The sequence below is a fragment of the Nanorana parkeri genome, unplaced genomic scaffold (assembly GCF_000935625.1).
Source record: "Nanorana parkeri isolate BGI_ZX_2015 unplaced genomic scaffold, ASM93562v1 scaffold2041, whole genome shotgun sequence".
Taxonomy (NCBI): Eukaryota; Metazoa; Chordata; class Amphibia; order Anura; family Dicroglossidae; genus Nanorana; species Nanorana parkeri.
The window spans coordinates 53,801-74,828 of record NW_017308309.1 but is presented as its reverse complement, the minus strand read 5'-3'; the positions used below and the strand labels follow the sequence as shown (position 1 = coordinate 74,828).

Below are 21,028 nucleotides of genomic sequence, written 5' to 3'. Positions count from 1 at the left end.
TACAAGAGATTCTTAAATTGGGGGTGCGTGTATGTCCAAAGCTTCAACTTAAAGTGGTACTATGTTATAGTAAAGTGCTTGACAGTCTCTCTCATCGCAATGTTCCACCATAGGGGGCACAAGTCCAATAGTAAACTGTACTGAATCTCTAGTTATCTTAGACACTGCCGTATGATCACATTACAAATCCATTTTAAATAACATCTAGTCTGAGCTTACTATAACCAAATACAAGTGTTGCTATTGTGCCTTTGTTCTTACATGGTGTCCTGTATAACAAAGCCACCAAATATCCGGAGAGCAGGTAGATCACACCCCTATGTTTGTATCATCCCTGTCACAGAGTCAAGGAGACATATCATTGCTGTAGTCTCCCCACCCCACTGTGTCTTGGGGTGGGAGAGATCTCTGGCATCACAGGACAAGCAAATCTGCAGCAAAACATCGGTCTTAAAATGTTGCTATTTACTGAATCTAAATCAGCTACAGAACCTAGTCTAATTACACTAAAAAAACACAATTCTTTCATTTACAAAGGACTTTAAAATCCAGCTGGCAGTGTGTATTATGTTATACCATCTGCACGCAAAACTTGCAGATTTAAAGGCCAGCCCTATATTCTCTTTGTCAGGGGTAGGCAACCTTGGCACTCTAGCTGTGGCGAAACTAGAGTCCCATGAGGCACTGCAAAAGTCTGACAGCCACAGACATGAAGGGATTTGTAGGTTCATCACAGCTGGAGTGCCTAGGTTGCCTACCCCTGCTCTAGGCGGTTCAGTGTTTTTAAATTTTGGATAGAGGTGGGGACGAGTTCAAACCAGTCAGGTTTTATTGTTGTCTGTGCCTCCACTGGGGAGGGGTTTGCCCCATTTTCTGTCCTGGTTCCAGGCTGTCACCAGGATAATCCGTAATGGAAAACCTCCCCAGTGGGGACAAAGAGCATAAAATATTTTTTTTTTCAAGTAGAATGTAGATGGGTGAGAATATCCCCGAATTACAGGGACAGAAAGTAGGAAGAAATTACACAATCCTGGCCAGCAATAAAACCTGACAGCAGATCTAACCCTTCCTTACTCTATGTAAAAGAACAAATGTATGGTTCTGGCCTGACACAGATGGACTTCCTCTTGCAGGTCTACAGTTCCCTGTATTTGAGAATAGTTCACACTCCCATTAATCACAGCCTTAGTCTGACACCAAAGAGCAGCTGGCATCCTCCTATTTTTAAGCATTGGCTGGCTACGCATATATGCCTAAAGAGATCATTGAAAGTAAATAACTGGAGACTCAACCTTCTACAGACATATTTGTGCAGAATTATGTCTGCACAAGATTATAGTATGACTTTTTATGATATTGAAAAGTCAACCTTCAAGAGAAGGTCCACCAAAAAGCATTCGGTGAATAAGTGTTGAGTGCTATACAAGACACTTCCTTTGGTTTCCCTATCCCCGTGTCCAAGCTCTTTTAGCTACCTGCTCCTCACTGCAGCTTTTCCACACGAGGTCGCCAAGACTTTCCACAGATTTCTATAGGTGAGATACTTACAGCAGGCAGAGTGTGCTGCAAGTCAGGGAGACTTGGAAGGAACTACGGACAAGCAGGTGAGAAGGACTTTCATGTAAATCCGTCCTCAATCTGTTCAATAAAACAATATTAAATGGAGTTACCCTCCAGTAATTGGGCCATTGGCAGGATACATTTTCAGCCACCAGACCAAGGATCAGACCCTTTGTTGAAATAATCCTTGCATACTGTGCTGCTTGAAAACTGCATGTTATTCCAGAGCCCAAAGTCGCAGACATTGGATAGAACAGCATAACAAGCTTTTGATCAGACAAGTATAAAGACCAGTCAGATCATTCAATCTACAAAATAAGGCAGTGGTCACTTGTGCTGAAAGAATAGACTTCAGCATGTAAATAACTAAATATCCCTCTTCATACTGTATCTTATGAAATATGTTTTATCTAGGATCAACCCCAAAAGCTTCCAGTTCACAATATACAACACCATACCCAGGAAACATCTGCTACCTGCAAGAAGCGCCATGGTAAGTATAAAATCTCAAAAGCCAATAGCATTTTCAGTACAATCAGTGAAAAAGTCTTGGGATAATTACTGCATAGGATAGGAGTGCTGAATCCCATTCAAATCTGTACAGGGCAGCATAAGGCAGTGGATTTGGCAGCCATCTTTGCAAACTGAATGCCAGTTCAAAGTTTAATCTTTTGTCACAAACATCACAAGCAGACACTTTCCAAAAAAAGTATTGCAAATCTAAACGATCCAGGTAACTTGATCAATCCCTAAAATGTAGGGACTACAAACATGGGGCATCACACGCATTTAGAAGATGACACCTCTTCATATATCACTTACACATAAAGAAACATTTTTATTCCCACATAAGGAATGTTCGTGCATAACTTAGCTTGGCCTTTAGTAATGCAGAACACAGCTGCTATGTTTCATTGAATAAATTAACAAAGCAAGCAAGGAATTCTGGGAAATGTGCTTGTTGCTACCTTGCCGGAAATGGCAAGTCGTGATAAAGGGGAAAACCTGCTGACAAGTCAGCAGCCTATAGAGGAAGCTGGTGTTGTGTTGTACATAATGTCCATATCCTCTTCATTACTATACTGTTCTGAAGAGAACCAAGAGATATTAAAGCACTCTAGTTCACAAACTTTTTGGATTTCGAAATAGACATTCAGCAACTATTATGAATGCTAGTGTTCTCATGTAAGACATTCATATTTTGTGGCATACATCAATAAAAAAACTGGTCAAGAAATAATCCCAATCAGTTAGCAAATACAATAAAAATGACATCACCTTCACCTAGACAGTCATATTGTTCTGCTGTGGAGACGTCATAGTAGAAAGAAGTACAAAGGCTCAGTGAAACACTTTGCCGAATATTGCAATAGATCCTAACTAAACTACAATGGCCACAGAGCAGAAAAGTGTGCGCTAGGTACGGCCTCACTAGCAATCCAACGTCGTTTGGTTCCTTAGATCTTTGTGACAATGGGCTCCATTCACACAAACACACACAAATAATAATATCAAATAAAATAAAAGGACACTTAACATATTAGTTCCAAAAAAGAGCAATGGCAAAATGTGCAAGAATGGATGTCAGGAAGTTGCTGAAGCCAAACCAGGAATTGTTCCTTAGAGTGGGGAGAACTGGGTCTTCTGCTTGGTGCAACTAGGTCCTGGCTAGTTTATGTTTTCAATGCTTGCTGGTGTAGAGTGTCTCTTCCTCTGTGTCTGTTTCATCCTGGAACTCATTGCTTAGTAGGGATTTCTTGGATCCGGCCGACATCAGGCGGATCTCATCCTCATAGTCGTCATTATGCTGTCGCAAGCGATGGAATCCATCTTTGTGTCTGTTGGACTTGATAGAGCACACACACCAGATAATGCAGGCCATAAGAAGCAAGGCTGTCATTGTGGCTCCTGAAAACCAGTAACAAAACGGTTAAAAACCGAATCTTAAAATAAGAATGATACTACAAAACAAAACACACACTGTGGGAATCAAATATTAGCATGGTTATTTACGACAGTCCTAGCCAATATAGTCATTCAAATGTTGCTGTGCAGTCAATTGAAATCTAATTGTGTTTTTTTGGTAGGCTATACAATTGTGCTTCCAGAAAGTGCTGGATTATTTGTAAAAGAAAGGCTTGGGATGAATAAATGCTTACATCCTATTTAAACTCAGCCTTCATCCTGTTTGCTTGTTAATGGAAGGTTAGGTCATGAATGAATTCAGTATTATGTGCAATTTACATCCTATTTCACATATAAAGACGCCATCTCCCTCTCCCTCCAGCAGTCTAAAGTCCTGTGAGTCATCACATAGTGCATAGGACGTGAAGACGCCGAGGGACATTCCACCACTGGAGCAGAGGAAGAGGCAGGCTGTGGAGACGAGTCTAGCAGCCGCCAGCCACCTCCAAAGTTCAGCTCAGTATATCTTTTTTTATTTTCGTCCCTAGACAAAAACTAGCACTTAACCCTTACAGTGGGGCTACACAAGCACTGCAAGAGTTAAGAATATTTCTGCCCAGAGTACTTCTTTAATGACGTTAATCAGTCCCAAGTCTTTCTATAAGGACAGATCATGGAGACGGTGCTCAGGAAAACCTGGGTCGAGCCATTTTGCCTGCTGCAACAAAACATCTGAAAAGAAAAATATTTGTAAAAGTTTTTTTCGATATGCTGTGTGAATGGAAACACACAACAAACAGAGGGGTTTTCTCAGATTTGACTGCAAAGTTGGAATACACTTTAAAGATTATTGTTGGATGTCTCCAAAGGTTACTGCCCTCCGTACAATGTAACCTGCCTTATTAACAACATACCGTATTTTTCGCTCCATAAGATGCACTTTTGTCCCCCCAAAAGGAGGGGGGAAATGTGCCTGCGTCTTATGGAGCGAATCCCGACGCCCGAGACATGCAGTTTCGGGCGCCGGGCGAGTAGTAGGAGCCACTGCTCATTTAATATGAGTGATCTAATGAGATCACTCGTATTAAAACCGAGCAGCGGCGATCGAGATCAGTAATAGGAGCCACTGCTCGTTTAATAGAACATAGTCTGCTCTGTGCAAACACTGAGACCGTGGCGCTGTAATTACAGCGCCACCTGTCTCAGCAGTCACTAACTGCAGAGTCTGTCACAGCTTCTGTCATAGAAGCTGTGACAGAAGCTACTGTCTGTCGAGTGCTCCATAAGGCGCACCGGACCTCACTGAGTCCTATGGTCCGGTGCGTCTTATGGACCGCAAAATACGGTAGATATGTGTTTGATTAGTAACAGTTTGTCAATAATAAATATGTTACAATATCCTACCTGCAATAGTAACAACCAGCTCCCGAGGCAGTCCAAAAATACGGTTATCCATGACAAAGATTATTTCAACAGAGCTAGCTGCATCATGTCGCACATGAACCTGGAAAGAACACAAAAGACAAATAATAATGTAATAAATTAGCATTTTGTGTTTTTGTACTCTACTGTAAAACCCTTTCTTAAGTCCATTAAGAGACACAGGAAGTCTTTGGGTTATACTTCAGCCTACAGGGAAATTAGACATTGCTAAAAAAAGGCCGACCCAGGGTAAAACCCCCTCCTACTACCAGCCTGCAATGCCGCACCACGAACATGATGAAAAAAACACAGAGGGTACCCGTTTGCCTCAATAAGCTCTAAGAAAAGGTTTCTATGGTTAGTACAAAATTCCAATTTTCTTTCAGTGGGTTCTGAAGCACAAAGAGAACCAGAGTCAGATCACACTGTTACTGTAGGTGGAAGGGAAGTGGGAAGCCACACGGGAGACTCTTTGTAAATAGGCCTTAAAGAATGAGAGGCTGACACTCTGAAATGCAAAGAAAAGGACAAAAACCTGACCCTGGATAGTGCTGAGGTCCAGATGGTGGTCTACACACAGCTGCAGGAAGGAGAGGATCTGTCCCAGAGAGAAGCTGCTGAGGTGAAAGACACAATAAGTGAAGTAAGCCTTGCGCATCTGATGATAGACTCTGTGGCAAGTAGACTCCCCAGATTTGAGCATGACGATATATCTGCTAGAAATCTCAGCAGGTTGGCTTACCACACCTGCCTAAGACCAATCCAGAGCAATGAGGATCACTTGAATGCCCTCCATCTCGATCCTGTGAAGCAGACTTAGAAGTGGTTTCAGCTAAGGAAATCTGCATGACAACTGTCTTCGATTGGAATGTACAGGGCAGAAATGTGCAGTTATGCCCAGGACAAGTTGTGCTCTACCTCTCTTGCCATAACAAGACTTCTGGTTCCTCCCTGACGGCCGATTTATGCTACTGCCTGGGCCTTATTGGATTGAATCACCATCAGATAGCCCTCCAACAGGTTGGTCCAGTGCGGAATGCTTAGCCAAATCGCCAAAAGCTTCAGCATGTTTATCAAGAGGAGAGATTCCTCCGATGATCAAGTCCCCAAGAAAGATTGTGGGAATCTTGCAAAAGACGGGAAGAAAGGGACTTCCCTAACTACAGAGCTGGATTCCTAAGTCACCAAGTTAGGGACATCTTGATCCTTGTTGTCAAATGTATTGGCCTGTCCTGGGGAAGAGCACTCTGGCCTAAGACAGGTCCAGGACCAGACCCAGATATTCCAAACAATGAGCCTGTTCCAGTGATGATTTCTGAAGGTTCAGAATGCAGCAAACCTCTGTAAAGTTTGGACTGTCAGAAACCTTGTCAACTGTTCCCTCAACAGGAGGTCCTCTTAGTATGCAACTATGGGGATGCCATGAGAACACAACTGGGCTAACACTGGGGCCAGCATGTTGGTAAACATACAAGGTGCAGAGAAGAGGCTGAATGGTAGGGCTACACATGGTAGTGTGGGGGTCCCACAGCAAAGTGTAGATATCACTGATGTGCTGGAAAGATGGGTACATGTAAGTAAGCATCTCTGCTTTCCATAAAAGCCAGAACATCTTCCTGGTGCAGAGAGGCAATGACGGATCTGGTGTTTTCCATCTGCAACTTTTGGGCCCGAATGGAAACATTGAGCCTTGAGATCCAAGATGAGGTGAATGCTTTTGACTTGGGAATAAGGAACAGTTTAAAAAAAAAAAAACCCTGGAACCATTTCACTGTAGGAACTAGGTGTTTAATGGAAGCCTTATTCAAACATTTATTCTCACTGCTGCTTCATCATAAACATGCTGTCAAGAATTTACTTTTTATGGCAGTATGGAAATTCAGATGAGCACAGGAATAAGAGTGTATCCTTGCAGAAAACAAATATCTTCCAAATTTATTGATAAAATTATAAAGAAAAATAATAGTAAGAAAAGTGTCAGGTTAATGTGCTTATTTCAGGCTGTGAAGGCAGAAGTAGCTACAGAACAGCTCAAAGCTAAAAACCCGGCACACAAAATGTAATTTCAATATATTTCACAATAACCAAAAACATATCAATGCACATTATGTACACTAAATGCCTTTGTAAACTCAAACCAAGGGAACCAAGCGTGAGTGTATGGCCAGCTTTTACAACACCCATGTGGTTCCTGTGAAAAAGAGGAGGTACAACTGTAGGAGGGAACAGAGCGGGAGTTGAGAGGGTGGAGGATATCATTTTAAAAGTAGCAGAGATGTTAAAAAGTCCAGTAGGTGTCTTAGCAAACAAGACTCCGCGTATACATTAAATAATAATTTTGGGTGGACAATTCCATTAACCCAAACCAATCAGCTTACTTTAGTAATAAGCAACATCCGACTGTACTACATACAGTTAAGATGATCTGCTTAAGCAAATACATACCTGTGTATTCTGCTGCTGATAGCCCTCTGCAATGGCATTAATATTATGGAAACCTGGTGCAAGCAGAACATGGAAGTATCCTCCCTCTTTGGTGTAGACTTTTGCTAGTTCATTGAAGATGATGGTGGCTTTAGGGACAGGTTTCCCCTTCTCGTCCTTTACAATACCATGCACACCTTTATGTACCTGGAACCAGGAAATGCATTGTGAGGACATGCACGTCATTCTTGAACACACTAACCTGACACAGCTGGCATCAAATGCAATGTTTACCATAGCTGGAACATAGCACTTCATCTAATAATTAAGAGCTGTGGGGAGGTCATTCTCATGAGATCATGTGCCCACTGTGCAAACAAGAATTGTTCTTAACAAAATACTATTTATATTCATAAGTCAAATAAATACAATGGAAAAGCATAAGTGTCCACCGGACATTATAGGTCACAGTACCCAAATGAATCAACTAATAAAAATAAAATAAAAAATGAAGTGCAATAAAGATCAGATGTAAAGACTGATGACACAACCTAATAAATCCATAACACACAGCATATGTAAGAAGTGCAGAAACAGATTGACAGTCATACACAGCACATACACACTTGCCTGCTTCACACAGTTCTGTTGTCAATGTGAACAGGAGCAGAGCTGGCTGTATTCCTTTCCTATTATTTATTGATGAATACCTTTAAATCCAAAGATTCTATTACACGTTCAATTTCCATTTACGTTACTGCCTACTCTAGTTACACTTCTCTTTCCCTTAACCCATCAATGTCTGCGGGCTTTCTTGTATCATACCAAACGCCAACAACATTGAGATTACAGGGTCCTGACTAAGTTCCACAGTCTGAAGTTTATTGCAATTAAAATGCTAAAGATTCAGCATGTTTATCAAAAGGAGAGATTCCTCCAATGATCAAGTCCCATGCACCCACAGGGTGCTCAGGAGAGATTGTGAGAATCTTGCAAAAGACAGGAAGAAAGCAATTCCCCCGACTCTTTCCTTTAACCTAACAACGTCTGCAGGCTTTCTTGTATCATACCAAACGTCAGCAACATTGAGATTACAGGGTCGTGACCAAGTTCCAAAGTCTTATTTGACACACAAAAAAGTATTCATGGTAAGCAAAGTTCAGTAACACAGCAACCAATCAGATGGACTGGGTTTTGATCAGCTGAGATGAGCTAATGCACGTTATGCTGTTATAGAAGAACTCCGGGCAAAACTTTTATTACCCTTGAAGGGTTAACTGCTCCAAAAAAAAAAAATTAAGCAGCAGTCCAAAGTCCCATTAATCATCACGTTCCACACATGCTGTAGAGACATGAGGACGCTGAGGAATATTTCAATGTTGCCGCGTAGAAGGAGACCGGAGAAGCAGAGCGCTGCTCAGCTGTTCAGATGCAGTTAATCGCTGCAGTGCTGGTGGTAGCCCCACTACAAGGGTTAATAAAAGCTTTCCCTGGAGTTGTCCTTTAAATGGGCTAGTGTAACGCACCAGGAAAGAACCTCAACAGCTACAAATGATGAAAGGATCAGACAGAGAATAAGTATGCAGCAGTGACTGAAAGATGTAACCTAATCTAAGTTTGAGGCCAAAATGCTGATCATTTGTGAAAACGGAAGACTGTAAAGAGCAGCTACCAATCAGTTTTATTCAGGTTAGTGCATTCAGGAAGACATCAGAAAGCATTTGACCGAGGTTGCCGGAACCTCTTGTCGAATCTTAAAGCTTTTGCTAAAAACAATTTTATAACAAACTGCTATTCTAAATTTGTAATTCAAGTGTTTTCACAGAATATCCAAAATCATAACTTGCATTTCCTCTGGACGGCACTCTATGCATTGTTGTTGTGCCAATCTGAAGGCCACACGAAGTTTGGAGGTCTGCAGCTATTGACTCTGCAGACAGTTGGAGACTTCTGCGCACTGTGCGCTTCAGCATGCGCTGACCCCGCTCTGTCATTTTACGTGGCCTACCACTCCGTGGCTGAGTTGCTGTTGTTCCCAGTTGCTTCCACATTGTTATAATACCTCTAACAGTTGACCGTGGAATATTTAGTAGCAAGGAAATTTCACGGAACACCTGAATCCAATGATTTGGAGGGGTGTCCCAACACTTTTGGCAACATAGTGTATGTGTACTATATGTGTTCTTACTCCTCCTCCACATGAAGGAACAGAAGAGGGTTACCCCTCTTCTGTTCCTTCATGCCTCCTTTTGATTGTGTTCCCGAGGCAGCAGTGGTTACGGAGGGCGGAAACGATGCCTAGTATCGTGCCTAGTATCTAGGGACACCAAAAAGAGACTCCAAGACGTAGTGACGCATGTGCAGCAGTCTCATACTGTGCGGGGGTGCCCCGCCTCCACCAAACCACTGCCCTGGAAACCAGTGACGTGGCAGCAATCCGTCTTCACGGACGGACACATAGTCAGTCTGGGTCACATCTCGGATTCAAGCTGCTTCTTTCCCCTAGCACCATTTAGAGGTCAGTGGCCCCAAAACATTGGCTGTATGATGCATGTGACAATTTAATAAAAAGTGCCTATACTTCTTGCACGCATCATCGAGTGCTGGTGACTTCTATTATTGACCATAAAAAGAATCCGTCACCTCCCAATGCTATCATATAGAGGCTTGTTAGCTTGCGATAGCAATAAAGACAAAAAAAGGGGGGGGGGGGGGAGAGTGTTTAAAAAAAAAAATTGATTTAAAAAAAATTCAAAGCAACCCTGTCACTCCCGTCATCTGAATGCGAATGCAAATGTGAGTGTTGGGCATGCACGTGTACATAAAAAGTGATTGCGCTACATATGTTAGGTATTGCTATTCAATTGCCATAATTCGCTGTGTTTTTTTTTACCAGTGTTTGTATACACAAAGTCATTTTAATTTATTTTTTCCTTAAAATATCGATTTGATAAACATTTGGGCAAATGGCATGCAACCTTAAAAAAACACAGCTACCATTTTTTTTCTATTTTACAGGGCCTCTGCTTTCAGAAAATATATAATAGTTAGGGGGTGCTCCGGACCTGAGGTGGTTAAACTTGAACCTTCTGATTGTAATATCACATTAAGGCCATTAGATGGCACTAAAAGTATACAGCGTTACCTCGGTTCACAAACTTAATTCGTTCCACGATTCTGATTGCGAACCGAATTGGTCACGAACCGTATCATATTTCCCCATAAGGTTTAATGTAAATAAGGTTAATGCGTTCTGAACCATATGTAAATGTTTTTTTTTTTAACCACAAAAAATATGAAACAAAGTACAGTACGAAGAGAGTGAAAGAGAGCCTTTGCACTTTCTTTGGAGCCATGCTGGATTGAATAATACTGTACAGTACTGTATGTGCTAAAAAGCACACAAAAAAGCTTCACAGCAAGTGTGCACAAGTCTATCTGCGACCGCAATCTCGACTAGAGAAAGCCACGACCACGTCTCAGAGCGGGGAAGATGGCCGCGGTCATGTTGGTCACCCGATTTGGAGTTCGTGAACGGAAGCAAAATTTTGCTGAACTTCCTGTTCGCCAACCAAATTGTTCGCGAACAGAAGCGTTCAGGAACCGAGGTATTACTGTATAGGCAATCAATATTTATGTTATTATTTATTACAGATATTTATATTTTCCATGTGCCAGCTAGTGGCCATAATGCAGTATTACAACCAGAAAGTTTGAATTCAATTACACTTTTTAAAAAACAAACAAACTAAAAGAACATTTCAACATATAACACATTGAACAAACGTTTGAACATATAAGGGCAGAGCACAAACATTCACAGGGTGAACAGTTTTGCGAATTGTTTACAAATCAATCCCATTACATCCAGTTCCTTACCTCAACTAGCATGGCCAGAAGGGATTTCTGGTTCTCAGTCCAGAGGGACTTCAGCTGTCCAGCACCAGGAAATAAGCAGCAGCTTGTATACACTGTGATCTCAGGACAGTGACCATGAGTAACACTGAAATCCTGCAACAACATATGTTATATGTAATATTTAGTCATGCACCTACTCTGTAACAGAGCTTTCTTACAGACAAAATAAGTCATGTTGGTGTTCCCTTATACAAAGACACGCACACTACTTGAACGTTTCTACTTGTATTTCAAACATGGTCACAATCCTAGTTTTCTGCACTGTAAAATATTCACTGTACACATCCCCATTTAGTGTGCTATATGGCAAGTCTATGCAACTAAATTGAAAGGTGGATGATGCCTGTATATATGGGGACACTTTCAGTCCACATTCTATAAATCCCTCTACTGACTGGCAGCAAGCGCAAGAATACATTCAGTCTAATAACTAAATCCACACAGCAGGTGGTACATGGGGCTTTAAAAAAAAACAAAAAACTGTATCAAGAGAAATATGGGTGCTGCTACTGTTGACTTCCTCTAGAAAATAAAGCTGCCTGGCAACCAAGAAGAACTTTATACTTGAAAGAACAGTTGAAGTCACTGCACTCGGACAACACACAGAAAATAAATTGTACAATAAGATGAGAACTACTAATGTAATAACATGTTTCACAAAAAAGAACTGAGGTCATTAGCAGCACAGGAAACCAGAATTTTCAGAAGGTAAGCAATGACAGTCTAGATATTTCTACCAGTCCCGGTTTTGTTAGAGGGGAATGCATACTCTAGATTTTTTAGCTATACATTGTATAAAAGTGAGATTGATTAAATGCAAATAATATTGTCAACATCTGTTACTCCATATAATTTGTAACTTATTTAAATGTGCGTCCAACGCACTCCAATAGACAGAAAATTGGACATGCCCTATTTTTTCAACACTGCGCACCGCAAGGCACAGGGGTACATTATTGTGTCTTGCGCTGCAACACATGTGCATTCCTTTAGATTGTTGAGGGGCCAGTAAATATAAACACCACCACAGTGCACTAATATGTGCATTGTGTGCTGCAAAGCACACATTATCACAATGTATAGGTGCGAGTGAGCCCTAACCTACATGGACCATGCTTCTTGTTTTGCATTGCTACAGAATGGTTGTGTTTATTCCTCCACCTTATCATTTTTGTTTTCCACGGATTTACTGAAACCAGCAATACCTGTATGGCTAATAACTAATCTTAATGGTTGCTAAAAAGAAATGCTATGGGAGGCGGAGCTAAATATAGGCTGAGCTAATCTACAAATTAACTGAAAATACACTATATATTTTCTTTAAAGTGACACTTAACTGAGGAGTTAAATCTTAAAAATGTATTAGAGTACCTTAACTAGTAACAAAAATATACTTGTATATCACTCGACTCTAGATCCTCAAATCTGTGAATTGGTGCTGACAATCTTAAAAATGCATTCAAGTACCTTAACTATTACCAAAAATGTATCTTATTTGTGTATCACTCGGCTGTAGATTCTCCAATCATCTCTGAATTGGTGCGGACACTGTCCTTCCTTCTGGAGGGGGGCTACTTTTGTTCCCCATGGTCTCTGTGTGTGTTGTAAAGTAGTCACCACTCCAAGCTCGCTCCTGTGATAGAATGCAACCTCAATACAAATTAGTAAACTTAATGTGAGATTGTAGTCCATCACAGGAGCGAACTTGGAGCGGTGACTACTTTACAACACATGCAGGGACCAAGGGGAAAAGTAGGAAGGACAATGTCAGCATGAATTCAGAGATGATTTAAGAATCTACAGCCGAGTGATACACAAATAAGAGTTACTTATTTATTACTGGTAATTATATGGTGCCTACAATTTTACACAGCGCTTTACATGGTTGCACATTCACATCAGTCCCTGCCCTCAAGGAGCTTACAATCACAATTTTTGTTAATGGTTAAGATAGTTGAATGCACTTTTAAGATTTAACTCCTCAGATTGGGGTCAATTTAAAACTAAAACTGGTGGTTTCTTCTATATTAGGTTACGGTGTCCATTTTGAACAGAGCAGCAACTTAACTTGGCTCTGGATTTGGAAGGGTGGATGCGTATGGTAAAGAGGTGATGGTGGACAATTTGTAGATCTAGTACAAGCACTAGTCGGTACAGATTAAATATACAGTCATGAAATTTGAATAGGACAAGTACAGTTAATGCCAAGATCAGAACAATAAGCCATGTACAAAGTGCACTGACCAAGCCAGAAGCATCCTTTATTTATATGATTACAATAAGATGAAACTGCTGCAACTGGATACCATAAATCATACCTATACTATATCAGGGGTGTGATGGATTTTAATCCCCTATGTGATAGGAATAACATTAAGTGGAAAAAGTAAATAAAAATGTAAAGAAAATTAAAAGTTAAAAAAATTATAAAATATATAAAGATTTTTTTAAAAATGGAAAAGTTAAAAATAAAATAAAAATTGGTTTTCTGATTGGCTGGAAAGCCGGCTTCCTGGCCAATCAGCATCAAGCCAGTTTCCCGGTCAATCAGGTCATTACTCGCCACCGGCTTCCTGGCAATCAGGAACCTGGGCGGGATGTCATTACCCGCTGCCCGGCTTCTTGATTACCAGGGAAGCCTGCTCCATGCTAGCAGAAGCACCGGTATTAGTATTCAGTGTCGGCGAGATCCGAAAGCAAAAAAATCGGTATTGGTGCATCCTTAGTTTTGATTAAAACTATTTTTTTGTATTGGGACAAGTAGATTGTCATGAAGGACAAAGTAGATTTGGCCCCCGCTTTAGCCCTTGGACAAGTAGTTTTTTTTTTAAATTTCCACACCCCTGCTATATACTAACAAATGAGAAGTAGAGAGTGCTTATTCAGTATATCTTTTCTCTACATCTAGGTAGGAAATGACTCCCATCTCTTGCCAATATGGTTTTGCAGAGCTAGTTGGATAATATTTTTATGGTGGATTACCTTCATGCTGCCTTGATGGCCCCTCCATTCTGCCCCGCTGATCACTCCTCCAGGAATATTCTCATCTACCCAAAGACGACAATATCAGTCATAAATATTAATGTCACATCACTAAGTCGTGCATAACAAAGAAGCTTGTCAATACGAACCTGATTTGTTTGGACATCCTGGGTGTCCCAGATGTATTGTAGGGTGGTTATTTGCATACACAGAAGCCAAATGTTTCAGAGTGTCTTTGTTCTCCACTATCAAATGAAAACACATACAAAACAGTATTATTAATTCAATGATTAATAAAAAATGAGTTAAAAAATATAAAAAAGGCACATTTATTTCAACATTTTGACACCATATAACTGTTTGCTTACGCACAACAGGCTTGACAATTACACATATAATTTTAGAGTTCTAAGAAACAAATCCCCACACTGACCTGAACATATATCACCGTATGTCATAGTTTATATTTTTATCACTTGTATTTTATTTTTATGTTTTAGTAAAAGAAAACAAAGAATACACTTGACATGTGTTAGTTGTATGCAAATGTTTCCACAAGGTGGCGACATACTAAAGAAGTGTCACTACACTCACCTGTATGCACTGGGTTGTCATATGGATATGTAACAAGCAGAGAACCGCCATCCAAAACCACAGAAAGGGTGAAATCTTGTTTTAAGATTAAACCATCAATAATGACATTAGTCTCTTTTTCCCTCTCACCAACAGGACCAGAGGAGTTACCTGTCAAAAATAAAGAAAAGCAAATTAAAATGCTTAACTATACAAGGATCAAGTCCAACAACAAAACACACTCAGCTACAGCCTCCAGAACTTATCTTAGAACAACATCATTTAAACCTTTCATCTTTACACACAACAGCAATTAAACCATTCAACAAAACATAAATTGTCTGTTATTTAAGTTAAAAGCTGTACTATGCCAAAAGACCAGGTAGACTGTGTGCATATTATTCACTATCTACTCTAAAATAACAAATATGATTTTAACACGGAGAAAAAAAAATCTAAATATTGTTGTGTTTGCTTTATGAATGACATACAATATATCTAAAAAAACATTGGGGGGAATTTATCTAAACTGGAGCAGACAAAATCTAGAGTATTAGTTATAGCTGTACAGTAATGCCTTTCCATTTTCTGTTACTCTTCTATTGAACTTCTATTACCCTGGCCAGAACGCAGAAAAGGAACTCTTCTCATTTCTTAATTAATTCACCTCCATAAACGAGGAGTAAAAAATACTAAAAATCACATCAGATATTAGAATATAAAAGAAAGTGGATATTCCTTACTTAAAAAATCACTGTCCAGATCCTTGCCATTGGCATTGGTTTGTCCACTTTTTGAGGTACAATCTTTCTCCGCTGCTTTCTCTCTACCATCGGGATTCACCAAAGGCACAATAACAATTCTTGTTCGGTCAATTAACTAAAAGGCAAAAAAAAAAAAAAAAAAAAAATTACAAAATCAGATGAAATATGTTTTCTTTAAAAACGATTAAAAACCTAAAGTTAGCTATGTATGTAAATAATGTATGCAGAAATCATCACTGTTTCTCTGATAGCTAATCCTGTACAACGCAGTCATTTAGAACATTTCTGCATCACTTAAAAGGACAAAATAAGCTAATAAAGTAGTATTAATTCTTAATTCTAAGCAAGTTTCCAAGAATTTAACATAACTTTAGTGCAGCACATCACATTGCTACTTTAAACTTCTGTTTTTGACAGTTATGCGTTTTTCTGGGAGCTCCAAAAGCTGACTCCGTGAGCTTATTTACCTGTCACACAGGCTAAGGAAGAGGGGGAGAAAGGGAAAGCGAAGGAGAAAGGGGGAGAGAAAAGGGTAGGAAGGAGGGTGAAGAGGGAGAGATGTGCAGCAGGGAATCAGACCAGCACAGCAGCACATATAGCTGCTTTTGTGGTTGTAATGGATTACAAACTAATACAGGGTTTTTTAAACTGCAATGATTCCATTCTTAAATGAAATCTATTGGGTTTTTATCCTCTCACTGGTCACAGTGGATCTCCAAGTTACAGGAGACAAGATCTCTAATCATGGTTCGCCCAGGATAGGCTGGATCCTTGGGTATGCAGAGCAGGAGCATAAGAGAGGTATCTGCAAGCACCTTGTGGTTTCTGAATTAAAGCAGCAGTGTAAGTTTGCCGGAGTAAACACAGGTTCCCTTTGTGTAAAGCATACTGTCAAGCAACCATAAATCGTATGTGGTGGTGTTCTCACGCAAACTCCTAGAATGCTCTGCCATTCGACTTCGGAAAACATATAGAAGGGCACACATGAATTTGTGCATAATTACTAGCATGTCCTTGTGCCGCTAATTCATTGAGCAGAATCTGGCCTGTTTGTTACAGGTCTGTGTTCTTGCTACAGAATACGTAATGACAGAAATCTCACCTTTGTTATTGCACTATTCTTCTTATAGTTCAAGCACAAAAATTCTGCAAATGTCAAGAGCAACTCCGTGCCGACTGGAGCATTGCCATGGACTCCGGCAACAAACCTGATTTTTGGCTCCTCAGGTTCAGACACATTTGGTTTATTGGAGATCTCCAGAGACCAAATATAACGAAATTCAACACTCTGACCCAACCTGTACAAAAAAGCAGAAAGAAATGGATTATAATTATCTGCTATAATATAGAACAGGCAATGTATTATTACCAAGTCAAGAAGCCCAGCAGAAACCAAGACTCCATCAGATATCGCCCTGCTGTAATAGGGAAGGATCCTTACTGCCAGATCCCATAATCGGAGACAAGGATATCAGAGTCTACATAGTATACTACACTTCGACTCAGATTTCATTTGTTCCAAAATCACATCCCCATATGGAAGGCATGGCAATGTAAACAGCCAGATAACGATACTTGTTTTTTGTGCACACACACCATGGTCCTCATGTAGGAAAATACTAGGTCTTGCATTTAATTTACATCTTCCTCTTAAGTGTCACACAATAGCAGGCAAGGGCCTGCCAAAACCTAGTTTACGGATTTACACGCCAGATAAGATTTCACACAAAAAAATGTGGTGCCATGAAACGCAGCCCTGTTCCATTCATCTATCACAGTAAGTGCAAAGGATGGGGCAGGTACTGGTATTGGCATACCCAACAAAAGAAGAAATGTTGATATTTAACTAATTGGTGAGGCACAGAATACCAGAAATCAATTTATTAAAACTGACTGATGGAATACATGGAATTTTTCACGTATCCAAAACATACCACCATAAAATGTATTTATGAATAATGTTTGGTAAGTAGCGATTACTCAATTATAAGAAGTAAATAAAACAAAGTAGATTTACCTGGCGAGTTTAGTAATATTTGGGTAATTAAGATTCAGTCCACGGAGAGATTCTGAAAGGTCGTGGTAAGACCTATATCGATACAGATCTATGTCACTTGACTGTGACAGTAAAAGGCGCTCCAGACCATTTTCAGCGGAAAGATCCTTAATTAGAGTCTCAAATTCCTGTGTGTTGGGGTCTGGTTTTTCTGGTTGGACTACAGATATTTTTCCTTTGTCTTCTTTATGTGTATCTGTACCTGAGCGGGTAAGTGTAAAGTTTGTCACAACAGCATCTCCTTCGGTGACATTAATGGTTTTCGTAACCGGAACATACCTGGAGGAAAAGAAAAACAGTGCAATCACAAAAAAAAGATATTGGCACTACCAGTATGGTTTTTGGTGGGCGTGGGATTATGCAACAATCATAGAAACATAGGTTACAAACAAGCAGGGCAAGGGACATGATTTTTTTTGTGTTGCAGTTAAAGTGAACCTGAACTTAAAATGTAATGATTCTCTATTTTATAGAGAACATTTAGGTAATATTAATTGCACCTAAACCTGAAAAGTTCCCTGTGACAAATAGTGCACTTCCCAGTGAAGGTACCTAGTCACTCTTGTGCCTACAACCTCAAAGCTGTACATCTAAAGTGGGAGATCTAAGGCACTGCTGCCTCTGACTTCTAGCCTCAGGAGATATGGAGTATGATTTGGTTATGTCACTGCTGTACTAATCACTGCTCTCTTTGCTTGAGACTCTGATAGGAGGATGCAAAAACCTTCCTACAGGATCCTACAGGCAATACTGATGATCAGTATTTTTTACTCAGTCTGTCTTTATTGGGCAAAGCTCCCAGACTTCAGTTTCTCTTAAAGCAACACTTACAGGTCTTCCTTAACAATGTATTAGTGAATAGAGTGCAACCAATTTTTTGTGCCTTTTCTATCTATCTATCTGGAGTTCAGCCTTTATTATAATGTAGCAACCAAAAATAAATATATCACAATGGTGTGAATTTTATGCAGCGGGTAATACCTGGCAAAGGCCAATAAAAATAAGATAAAATAATAATTTTATAGTTTACTTCACAGCACCAAACAAAACAAAGGATTTGGGATGGTTTTACACATTCCCACCCCCCAAAAAAAAGACCAATGTCTTATCCATAGCTTTAAATTGGAGCTCATCTGTCAAACTGTAAAATAAGATGCCATGACCAAACATAACGATACCTACCCTCTTGCAGAGGCTGTAACTTTATATGTACCAGGCACCAGCAATCTCCAGTAATCCCCAGCTTTGTCAGAGGTCACAGGATGATTAATGTCAGCAACACTGATAGTGGCATTGAAGATACCTCTTACATCTGTGGCATCAAGCACAAACCCTTTGATTCCTTTGTGTACCTGAAGAAAGCAAATGTCAGTGGGATGTGGACAACACATAATGGTAGAAAATGCACAATTGCCAAACACACACTTACCTGTTTTATGAATTCCAGAAGAGATCGGTGGTTGCCATTCCAGTAAGCCGGAAGTTCTGACGCCACAGGATATTTCACACAGCCCTGCTCAATAGTCACTTCAAAACAGTTTGTGTTGAGATAATTCCAGTCTTGCATTCCACCTAACAATTACAATTTAAAGGTTTAATGAAAAATGTCCTAAACTAACTACACATTATAAACTCTACAACTTTTTCTGTTTATGGTTTGCCCATAAGGCTAGAAGACATACCCATGTGAGGGACTTCAAAAAATTAGGAACATTTTCTCAGCGTTGCAAACTGCCAATGGCTGGGCCAGCATAGTAACAGCATGGCTCCAACTGATCAAGCTGGTCATACACTGAGCAATTTCTCTAGTTAAGCCTGCTGAACGAGAGAAACCACTACATTCCCCTAACCAGGCTAAACTGCGTGGATGGACACATCTCCCCTGCCGCATATTATATTCTGACAGTTGGCACACACAGCTGCCAGAACCCCCCGAACAGTGACTGTTGCTGATTGGCTGCAACTGAAGTAAGCAACAACAATCTCTTTTAGAAGGTAGTCAGCAAAGGCAGTCTGCATATTTCTCTCAGCACACATTAGGGGGAATTTATCAAAACTGGAGCAGGCAGAATCTGGAGCAGTTCTCGTGGCAACTAATCAGCTTCTCTCTTCAGTTTGCTCAGGTAAGATTTGAAAATGATAGAAGCTGATTGGTTGCAGTGAAAATCTGCTCCAGACTTTGTCTGCTCCAGTTTTGATAAATTCCCCCATTTTCTTTAAAGAGACCTTACCATGGGGGGAAGAAAATAAAAAAATACAGCAAGTGCATCTATGGAACAGCCTTCCACATGATCTTGCAATGGCTAAATATTGGGCTGTTCTGATAGATAAAGCTTCAGCGCTTACTGATGCTGATGTGTTGCTGGCCCCTTCTTGCAGTCAGTCAGCCATTGAAGCTGCCCATCATAGAGATGGTCCAACAGGATATGTGTGGAGACAGACTTATCAGCAAACTTTGACACTACCCATGGGTTCTGGAGTGTTGCAAATCACAGCAGCCCAGGACTCGCTCATGGCAGGAAGCTTTGGAAGGCTGCTACAGGAACATGCAGATACCTCTACATTCCTGCACTACATACTTGTAGTAGTTTTTGTTCCCCATGACAGAGTCTCTTGTAACATAGGAACATGTAGCACAAAGTGCTTTAGATGTGTGGTACTAATCAGATTTCACAGAAGTACACAGCCAACTCATTTAGCACTACATGGGCTCAATTACAGACTACACACAAGCACAAATGCGACTTGTTTTCTTTTATGATTAAAGTGTATGTAAGCCATAGATTTGATAGTCTTAAATAGTGTAGTGAAGTAACCCATCAGGTATTTTCATTACTATTTAAATCCCATCAAAAAGATTTCCCTCACTCCCTGTCCAAAGGATACAACAGGAAGCAAGAGAAAATCTTTCCAGAGCAAGGGAAATTCTCCTCTTAGACAGCTGTCACCAGAACAGGTGTCCCCCTTAGGGCCTGTTCACATGAGATCAGGTCCTGATCAGGTGCGGATCTGCAGACTGATGCAGTGCGTTCTTGCCACATTTTGGTCGCGTTTTTGATGCGTTCCAGTAAAAAAAAGAAAAAGGTTTGCTTTTGCTCGAGTGGGGCTGTTAGTACGTTAGCTGCAGTGCAGGGCGTTTTTGATGCGTTTGCTTTTCCTGACCGTTTCCTGGCCGTACAAAATGTGACATGCAGTATTTTTCTGTCGAAAGCTGAACGGACTGTGCACGTGAGAACTGTAGCCCATAAAACACATAGGGATACATTGGGATGCATTTTGAGTGCAGCAGCGTACGGATCCGGTCAGCACACAAAACGGATGTCGTGTGAACAGGCCCTTACAACACAATTACGTTAGATTTTCCATCACTTTCTGTACCGGAGACAATGATCACTGTGACAAATAAGCAGGCTCAATCTCTCCT

At 40.4% G+C, this 21,028-nt stretch overlaps 1 protein-coding gene and 1 long non-coding RNA gene across 2 annotated transcripts in view; one reads left to right on the top strand and one right to left on the bottom strand.

Moving 5' to 3' along the window:
* The first annotated feature begins 1,830 nt into the window (after positions 1–1,830).
* LOC108800487 lies at positions 1,831–20,997 on the top strand. Its single transcript, XR_001942102.1, has 3 exons — positions 1,831–1,963; positions 3,982–3,985; positions 20,988–20,997. It is a non-coding gene; the product is annotated as an uncharacterized LOC108800487 (long non-coding RNA).
* CPD (carboxypeptidase D) overlaps positions 3,041–21,028 on the bottom strand; it is a 63,740-nt gene continuing 45,752 nt past the window's right edge. Inside the window, exons 10-21 of the mRNA XM_018572471.1 lie at positions 19,034–19,176; positions 18,787–18,956; positions 17,566–17,883; positions 16,651–16,846; positions 15,528–15,663; positions 14,806–14,955; positions 14,361–14,456; positions 14,212–14,276; positions 11,191–11,322; positions 7,333–7,518; positions 4,870–4,969; positions 3,041–3,468 (exon numbers count right to left, since the gene is read on the bottom strand). Of these exons, the coding sequence (XP_018427973.1) occupies positions 3,242–3,468; positions 4,870–4,969; positions 7,333–7,518; positions 11,191–11,322; positions 14,212–14,276; positions 14,361–14,456; positions 14,806–14,955; positions 15,528–15,663; positions 16,651–16,846; positions 17,566–17,883; positions 18,787–18,956; positions 19,034–19,176 (1,919 nt within the window). The 3' untranslated portion in view covers positions 3,041–3,241. The remainder of the gene's footprint in view (positions 3,469–4,869; positions 4,970–7,332; positions 7,519–11,190; positions 11,323–14,211; positions 14,277–14,360; positions 14,457–14,805; positions 14,956–15,527; positions 15,664–16,650; positions 16,847–17,565; positions 17,884–18,786; positions 18,957–19,033; positions 19,177–21,028) is intronic.